Source organism: Seriola aureovittata, chromosome 23, assembly GCF_021018895.1.
Source record: "Seriola aureovittata isolate HTS-2021-v1 ecotype China chromosome 23, ASM2101889v1, whole genome shotgun sequence".
Classification (NCBI taxonomy): domain Eukaryota; kingdom Metazoa; phylum Chordata; class Actinopteri; order Carangiformes; family Carangidae; genus Seriola; species Seriola aureovittata.
This window is the reverse complement of record NC_079386.1, coordinates 15,708,395-15,718,051: the sequence shown is the minus strand read 5'-3', so window position 1 is coordinate 15,718,051 and position 9,657 is coordinate 15,708,395. Positions and strand designations below refer to the sequence as shown.

The 9,657-nt window shown below is 41.5% G+C and overlaps 1 protein-coding gene across 3 annotated transcripts in view; it reads left to right on the top strand.

The window, feature by feature from the left end:
- The window catches only part of shroom4 (shroom family member 4), a 61,944-nt gene that overhangs the window by 37,938 nt on the left and 14,349 nt on the right, over nt 1-9,657 (top strand). For 2 of the 3 annotated variants that reach the window (XM_056369366.1, XM_056369365.1), the window contains one exon: nt 6,076-6,288. In XM_056369366.1, coding sequence (XP_056225341.1) covers nt 6,076-6,288 — 213 coding nt within the window. Of the gene's footprint in view, nt 1-893; nt 1,295-6,075; nt 6,289-9,657 lie in introns of those variants that run through there. The other variant, XM_056369367.1, reaches the window with a different exon arrangement.

The following is a 9,657-nucleotide window of genomic DNA, read 5'->3' as shown; positions in this document are numbered from 1 at the left end:
TATACTTCTTTTCTCTGGTATTTATTTTTTAGTTTATTAATCATTCATTGGCAATGAGAAGAGATACCTTATACCACATCTAGCTACTAGCTTTATTCTATTATACCTATTATATACAGGACAAATCCCAATCATAAATGAAATCAAGTAAATTCCTCTTATAAATCAGCGATAAACTCAACACATCTAATTAGACTAACTAACACAACAGTTGTGCAGAACAACAGCACTCATCAGCAGCAGAGTACAATGGTCAAAGCCATAGTTGTTTGACAATATCCCTGCAGCAGAAGTGCATGTTAAAAGAAATATATCTCAGCGATAAGAAGTGTGATAAAAGTCAAATATTTTCTGCCTCTCCTGCTCATCCATCACCTCCACTCATTGTTTTTGTCTATAATTATTCCACAGACTCTTGTATCCTCCTGCCGACCTCCCATCCTCTCTTACATTCCCCTTCTTTCACCACATTTTGTTTTTCCCGTCTCACTGCCAAAGAGAAAAAGCCCCCGTGTCTGTCCAACAGTCTCTGCTTTCTTTGCTCTTTCGATTTTTCTTTTTCTTGCTCTGCAAATACACATGTGTGCGCTGAAACACACACACACACACACACTCACGCTCATACAAGGAGGAAGTACCTCTGCATTTTTCCCCCCGTCAAACAATAACACTGTGGAACTCTGGGTATTATTTTAGCAGCCGTCCACCACTTTATCTGCTCTCCACAATACTTCCTCTCTCACTGACTCACGCATCCTGCCTGGGAGGGGGCGAGAGAGGCAGGGAGAGAATGAGATGAGGAGAGAGAGAGAGAGAGAGAGAGCGAGAGAGAGAGAGAGAGTGGAGAGGGAGAGGGGTGGGAGAGACAGAAATGCAGAGTGCAGGAGGGAGAAATAGCCATGTTTTGTCTTCCAGCGAGAGGAGCGAGGGAGGAGGAAGAGAGGAAAAGGAGGGAGAGGGGAGGTGAGGATCATCGGTTGGTTTTTCCCTCTTGGTCAGAACCTGCCAGCTACTTCAGATGGACATCAGCTCTTGGAGGTCGGACTCCACTTTCTGCCAAGTCTCGCACCTCGCGGACGCGAGCGGTCTCTCTCACCAGACCTCGACCGGCTTGAGGACCGAATAAAAGAGTCTTTACGCGTTGGTGATTCTCCTCGGGGGGAAACTTGTCGGGGAGAAGTTTTGTGCTTTCTCAAGGTAGACAACCACTTTGAACTTGAACTGTGGGTATCAGGGATGCTGGGAGCTGAACTGGGATCAGTTTGACTGTGGATGCTTCAGCCTGTGGAGTCTGGTAGGTTTGAAACTTATCCTCTCATGTCCATGTTTCCCTGCAGGATTATTAACATCAAACTCACCTTTTCCTCTATTTGATTACTTTATTTTTTATCACATATAAAGAGAAAATATGACGTTTACATCCTTGTTGTTTGAGTCAACAGCAGCCGCTCTATGTTTTCCCAGGGAGGGGTTGTCAAGCACATGATCCACTTCTACACCTACGTGCACCCTGACACACAAATCCATTTACGCTTCCTGTCGTCTTATTTTGAACCTTTTTAATCATCATCTTTACACCGTTCTGAAAACCTTCCTCTCCTCACATGTCACACACAGTTTCTGTCCTTATTTGTGCGACTGCATAGAGTCCGAATCTGTTTGTCTGGCTGCCTGTCTGGCATTCGGTCTGTACTGTATTGAGACTGTGTGTGTGACTCAGATTATGCGCGTTGACCTTTGCGGTATCAGTCAGCTGTCGCAGTCTCTGACCATTAACTGGGACATTCCAGCAGATCCTTTCATAGAGGCACATTCAGAGCTGCGAGACGGGAGAATTCATAATTTCTCGGTCTTTGACTGCTGTGGAGTCTCATCAGCTCTTCTTGGTTTTTTGGTTTTTTTCTCATTATTTGCTTCTGGTTTTGTCCTCTACGCATTTTCCTTCCACCCCAAACCTGTGCAACACCCCGAGAGATATATTTATAAATAGAAGCTCGCCATGTCTTGCGCACCTGATTGAATTTCCTGGTTTGTTCGCGGTTGCAGCGACACACCGCAGCAGCGGTCGATTAACTCATTATCTTGTTTTCCACTTCAAGGACATGTTGTTATCTCCTGCGTATGCGAGGAGAAGTATTCAACAAAAAAAATAAAAATAAAAATAATGCTTCATGTGATTCCTCTTTGCGTGTTGTTGCCAGCGGCGACAGGTAGCCAACTAGGTTACAGTGTCAGAAACAGGGGAAGTTGGGGACTTATCTGGATTATGTTATTATAAACGTGTACAGGCGACAGCGGCCTTGGTATGTGCTGCTTCGGTCGCTGTGGGCGAGAAAGGAGAGTTTTAGCCAGTGCTGTGGTGTGTTTCCTGTGTCCTATAAATGAAAGGGACACAGACTTTATGGAGCCTCTGTGGATGTCACTGAAAGCAGCTCTGACAAAAGCTTCAGAAGTCTTTTTTTTTTTTTTTTTTCTTAACACTTTGCTCTCCAAGGAAGATGCAAGTCTTCAAGATAAGTAACTGCTTGGATGCTGGTCTAACACTTGGGTTCGAACTCCAAGCTGTTCGGTGAAGCAGCAGCATCTTTTAAGCTATTTGAATTTAAAAAAGCAGCCATATTGAAAGCAAACGAAGTTATTTTCTGTATCACCTTACGTATTATTTGTTACCAGTTTATCTATATGTTTATATGTATATAAATATATTACAGTATGTCATTTTGTTTTGTAGATGGCATGAAAATGAAATATCTTTGGATCTTTTGAACAAAACACGCAATGTGAACATGTCACCTTGAAACATTTGGGCTTTTTTCAATACTTTTTTGGTATTTTCTAGACTAAACTGTTAATTGATTAATTGATGAAGGTGAGATTAAGCATTTAATGGAAATAATTGTCAGTTGAAGCTCCAAATTCGTCTGATGCTTTGTCGGTTTTTGCACCCTGGTCCTGATTTCATTTAGTTGGATTGACAAACTTTTGACTTGCAAATCATTAAATCATTCTCCCTAAGGTGGATAAATGCATTGAGCCAGCCTTGTCTACCTTCACAGGTAATTAAAATGAGACTCTATTCGTCACGTGTGGACCAAAAAATGACCAGAATAATGTGTAAAACACTACTTGGTAGAGAGGGGCAAGCAGATGTTCATGTTTTTCACTTTCATATATCGGATTTTCAACCAACCAACAACAAACCAACCTCCCATTATCACACTTTTGTTTCCACACAGAAGATGTGGTTCCTCTTACTGTAAATCTCCAAATTTGTGGGATACATGATCGCTGACCCCCTCCTCGGGCACTGCTCTGAGCGTTTTGGAAAAACAAGGATTGGTTAAGTGGTTTGGAAGAACTCCCCCCCCCCCCCCCCCGCATTGCTACAGAACAGCTCAGTAGCTTATATTTCGTGCTATGTTAAATTCTTAGGTTGCAAGACGAAACATTCGTCATGATTTTTTCTTTTCTTTATCGCACATTCCGTCTCCATCTACTGTAACTTTGGCGTCACATCGTTTGTTTTCATTTTCACAGTCATCAATCTCTGTATGCTAAACTTGGAGAAAATAAAGATGGGGGGGTGGGGGGTCTGCTAATGTTTGTGATAGGTTCGATAATGGTATTTTGTCTGGTTGAGTTTGGATAGTTCCCACACGTATTCATGCGCACACACATGAAGGGGGTGGACGCGAATACACAGGCTCAACATAAACTTTCTCAGGGGATAATTTAAGGACATTGTCAGCGGAGTCGAACAATCAGGGGGCTCAGATAGAAATCCCTCTTAAGGAGCCACAACCAGGAAGCAAGAGTGTTTATTTTGGAAATGGTTCTCCTGCTCCTGCTTTATCATAAACAATAATACTCAGAAATGGTCCTTTCCTTTCCCTCGCGGTGCCAGAATCCACATTCTTCTCCCAAAATTGTACCTCCAAATGTTTTTGTCTGAAAAACCCGGAACAGGCTCCTTTTACATTTTTGTGCTTTCAGTTTGAGAATTTTAATAGTCCTCACTTTGAGGTGTTGTTGGGAACGACACCTTGGACCTTTTCGTTACAATACCACCATCCAGCTGCTAAAGTTGATTTCACATCAAGTGTCACCCTCAAGCCAGTTAAGACAATTCTAAGTCAAGTCCAGGTCTTGTTAAATCTGAAGGCAATTCAAAAAGTTTTCATCAAATGAGACAAGTCAGAGTCAAGTCTCAAGTTAGTAAAGACAAGTTCAAGTCAATTGAGACAAATTCAGGTCATGTCTGAGTCTTCTTAAATCTCAAGTCGGTCCAGATGAGTTCAAGTCAAGCCTCAAGTCGGTAAAGACAAGTTAGGTACGAGTCTTGGTAGGTTTAAAGACAGCTGAGACAAGTCCATGTCAAGCCTCAAGTCAAATTACACAAGTCCAAATCTCTCAATCAACACGGGTCCAAGACATGTCTCGACGCAGTCAAGATAAGTTCATGTCACAAACAAGTCTTGTTCAGTTACAAGGCGATCAAAACAAAGCCAAATAAAGTTTGAGTTTGGATAAGTCTCAATTGATAAAAGGTCCGAGCACTCGAGATTAGTCCAAGTCAAGTCTCAAGGCCGTGAATGTTTTGGCTTCCAGGTCTTCTGTCAAGTCAAGTCCGCAGCAGCCGGATTTATGACAAGTCTCATGTTTGTGACTTAAATCCCTCAAATTCAAGCCTCAAGTCAACAGCTCTGGTAGTTTTCATTCTCTGCTCTCAAAGTTATTTCCATGCAGGAGCAGCGTTCCCAACCGCGTGTCTGAAAGATATGATTACCCACATAGAGGTCCATTCAGCCTCCAAGAATATTAAATTTATATCTGGCTGTTCTTTCTCTCTTTCTATCCTTGTTTCTAGATGTTTTTTTTTTTTTTTTTTTTTTTTTTCCTCTTCTTAGACACTTTTGTTTCTCTTTCTGTCTCGCACTCACTGTCTGCAGGGGGTTGAGTTGAATCTGGCCGGCATATGGTGTCGGAAGTCTGTATAAGGGAATTAGTGAATACCTTGGGATACACTGGAATGTCTGGCGTCGGATCAGACTGCAGAACGTACCGTACATGTTTGATGAGTTTTTAATGGCAGTCCAATGGAAGTCCAAACAACTTTTTAGGAAGCTGTTTCCACAGAATTTGGGTTGGCAAGGTAGCGTGGCCGTAGGTCTAAGTTTTATGTTAGCCCCGATGTTCCAGGACACTTACAACTGTGGTTGCGAATAAGGATGTCATCTCGCCCATCTTGCCTGGGTAAATCATCACATTTGGACAAAAAAAAAAAAGAAAAAAAGGTCAAAAGGACCCTGTAGACGAACGAGAGGGGGTTGCAAACTGGAAAAACTAAATGTACAAAAAGGAAATGACATTAGTCATCATGGGAAAAGGACAGCAACCTTCATTTAGCTCTGCTGCATTGTCGTATAGTTACGCTGGGAGGGTTCACAACCAAACAGCATTTGAGCACAGTCTGTGTTGTCTGTGCAAACATTTGCATAAACGCTCTGTTAAAACGCAGTGTGACCATGTCCATGAATATATATCCAACTTAATGACCCCGGAATGAAAAACTTGGCGCACGTAATAAAGAGCAGGTCGTCCGAGTTACCTCACAGTCACAGATCTAACCTGAAAGTGAACACATGAAATGAGCAGTGGTTTTGTGGATACTGTGGGAAAATGAGAAGTTTTAAGACTTGTGGGGGATGTTGAGGATCATTTTGACTCAGGAAAGAAAAGTCTGATTTCAGTCTATATGCCAGAAGTGCATTTTTACAAGATACTTGTAATACTTCTAATGGAGAAAGACGGCTCATCGATTTGCCTTTTAGGGTGAATTGTGAGTCTTAACAATCGCCAGCAGGAGTTTACACAATCCAGATATGTGATGCAGTATTATGGGATGTGTAAAAGGCCTCGAGGTGTATGTGAAAACTCTGCAGAGTTGCATTTCCAGGGCTGGAATTTGCTGAGTGTGATTTAAGTCTGACCTCTATAAATTAAATTCAGGATTCGCCATGTTGGTCCTTCGCTGTCACCGGTCCTCACCTGACTTTCTCCCTCTCGTCTCCACAGGCGCAACGTTCCTCTCATCAGGCCCCACTCCTGGCACCTGGCAAAGCTATCGGAGCTGCCCCTCCCTCCCCCTCCTCCGTCTCCTCCTCCTCCTCCTCCTCCGCCCTGCCTCCCCTCCGCCGACTCCCCTCCACTCCCCCCTCCTCCGCCTCCGTCTGCCATGCAGCTCCACCCCGGCCCCTACACACTACCCTGGCACACAACTGACAACAGGTGAGACAACATCTCTCAGGTTAATGATATGTGATTATTCATCACTCATAACTCATTGTTCATGGCTGTTGTCCTCAAGTGTCAACACAGACAATTACGACTTGATTTATAACTATAATAATGATGATCGTATGACTTCATAGACTAATATATGGATAATATGTATATATGTCTATTTTTTATTTCCTTAATTAATTAATTATATGTTTCACTTATTAAAAAAAAATCAAAAAGCAGTTTTGAATCATACACTTTGATCCTATGACTCCGTGGGACGTTGGCTGTTAAGTTACAGCCCGGGGGTTTAGCCAACAATTGCCAGGAAACAGGTGACATCACCATGTTCTTATGTCAACACTGCCCACGCAGGAAGCCTATTGGTCTATTTTTGGATTCTATTTCAACATTCCAAAGTGAAAACCAATCAGAGACCCCAGTGACCTGCTCTTTGTCTGACTGTCTTTTGGGGGCCAGGTGGAAGTTTTGTCTGTTTGATTTGACCGTCTATGAGGCTTAGAGTAACAGTAATTTGCTAATATTACCCAACATTAGCCACCACAAGCTACTGGTCATACCAGAGCAGATGAAGCTGTAGCACAAAAGTTTTTTTTATATTTTTTTACTGCTTATAAATTCAACTTTTTGTTTGAGGAAGTGGAAGATTTTATTATATTAACTGAGTAACTGTTTGGTCCATAGAACCTGGGAAAATGGTAAAAAAAAAAAAAAAAATGTACACTACATTTTTCTGAAGCCCAAGACGACATCTTCAGATTGCTTGTTTTTCCAACCAACAGTCCAAAAGCCAAAAATATGCAGTTTACAATCATATGAGTCCAAGAAAAACATGAAAATGTCACGATGTTCAATTAAGAAGCAGGACTCGTTGGCATTTTTGCTTGAAAAATTCCATAAATGATTAATCAGTTATCAAAATAATCGCTGTTATTCATTCCATCATTAATATCAATAGATAAACTAATCTATTCAGATCTAAATATAATAATGGAAGTTATGTAGGTACAGTAGTCTTTGTGTTACAGCATGAGCTCACAAAGCTAAACTGTAATCCTTTAGAGGGGAAAGAGGAAGTAACTGCAGTGTGCATATTGACTCACAATAAAAATAGCTGTTATCCCTTTGTTTGTCAGCTTCATGGGACGTCAGTGGCTCATACTGTTCTCCTTTTGATAAGTATCGGTGATATAATGCACCGCTATTAGATTTAATAGTCCCACATGGGTTAGATGGTGGTGTGTGTGTGTGTGTGTGTGGGTCTCTTATTCCCACAGTTTCTCCTGCCTGATCTCATCGCATACACACACACACACACACACACACACACACACACACACGCACACACACACATCATCTGATGAGGAGGCAGCTCCCGGCATAACTCTGGACAATGGCATGTGACCACCAGAACATGTGGACAAAGAGAGGAAGACATTCAATAAACTGTGTTTGTGTGAAGGACATTTTGTACAGTCTGCATCTGTGTGTGTGTGTGTGTGTGTGTGTGTTAATTTCAACATTAAACAAGTGTGTGTGTGTGTTTGCATATAAACACTAATACAAAGTAAGAAGATTGTTTGAAGAATTAATCCAATCACAATCTCATGTGCCCCACTGTGTGTTTGTGTGTGCGCGTGGGTGCAGGTTTATCTGTGTCAACTCCTCACACTCACATGTTCCACATTGACGTCTGATTGGACAGGAGTGACTGTCATTTCCTGTCCAGCTCCCGTCTCATTTCCTTTCTTCCTCTCTCTGTCAGCCAGGTCAAATCTATACAGCAGCCTCTGCTTTCTCATTCATGGCTCACTTCCTTCAGAGATGATGTTCTCATGCAGATAATGAAACTTATTTTCCCCAGTAGTCAGAGTAAAGTCTTCCTTTGTTTTTAAATCAGTAGTTTCTTCTGTGTTTTGTGTGTCAGTACAGTATGAAAACCTCTTGACTCTTGAAACTGCTAGAGTTTTGTATTTCATCACAGTGAACGTGGCCACTTTACCTGTTAGTTTAGGGCTGCAACTAATTATTATTTTTCATTATCGATTTACCTTCTTATTATTGCCTTGATTAACTGATGAATCTTTCAGTCTATAAACCATCAGAAAACAGTGATTAAAGGCCGTCACAGAAACTGACAGCACTAGATGACGCCATTAAATGGTCCAAAATTTCCAAATTCCCACATTTCAGACCCTGGAACCAGGAAGTGTTTGGAATCGTTGCTTAAGAAATTAATTTAATGAGCTATGAGTATCTGGCTCCAGGGTTTAAGTAATTCAGTAAACAAAGCCTACAATATTTAGGGATAGTTGCCATGTGAGGACGATATACACAAAAACATAAAGGTCTAAAAACCACATTTTGACACAGGGCCTCTCTAGAAGGTAGGGTGACGAGATTAGCTAGTTATGCCGTTTCAACATTGTAATACATGAGCCAGAACATGCGAAACCTCGCCGTGCTCCTTTAGGAATTCAATGGATTTTATTTATGCAGAGTAATGGTAAGAGCATGAAAAGACAAATGACCAGACCGCTAAAATATTTTCCTACGTGAGCAACAAAAATCATGTGTTGATGAGTAAGTAGTGGTTGGATACTTTTACTTTACAAGGAGAACCAAACCCATCAGTTTTCAGATCTTTGCATGGATTGTAAACCATAAATACCACAGAAGGAGCCTGGAGATAGTCTGCCAGTTATTTCCCTCTCATACTGGTTTGAGATCAAAGCCTCTTTAAAGGCCCCCACCACCACCACCACCACCACCACCACCACCACCCTCCTCTGTCTCCTTGGCAACTTCCCCTATTGTTTAAATAAGACAGCAAAGGAAGGGTGAGTGACCACTTTCTTCTTTAAAAGAAAAAAGAAATTCCACAATAAAATGTCTGAAGATTTTTTGTTGAGCCCTTTACGAGTTGGATTCGAACCAAGCACAAGAACACTGGTTGCCCCCCCCCCCTCATTTTGTCTTAAAGTGGTTTTCTCCAATTAGTTGGTATTGTTGTTGGGAAATTTTGTTTTTCTTTTTGTGTAATTTTATCATTAGAAAGTGAAAAGTAAAAGGGAACAGAAAGAGGAAGATGGAAGGTGATGTTCAGCAGAGGTCGCAGGTCAGATTCAAACCCCGGACATTTGATATATGTGACATTTATTACATGTCTGTCTATCGTAGAGGAGGAAACCTTCCTCTGTTGCTCTTCCTCCCATTTTTCCCCTGTTAAATAGTTTTTGGGGAGTTTTTCCTTATCTGAATCAAGTGGTAATAGAGAGTGACATACAGTATTTTTAGATTGTAAAGCCCTCTGAAGCAAGTTTGTGATTAATGAGTATCGGCTGTATCGACTTT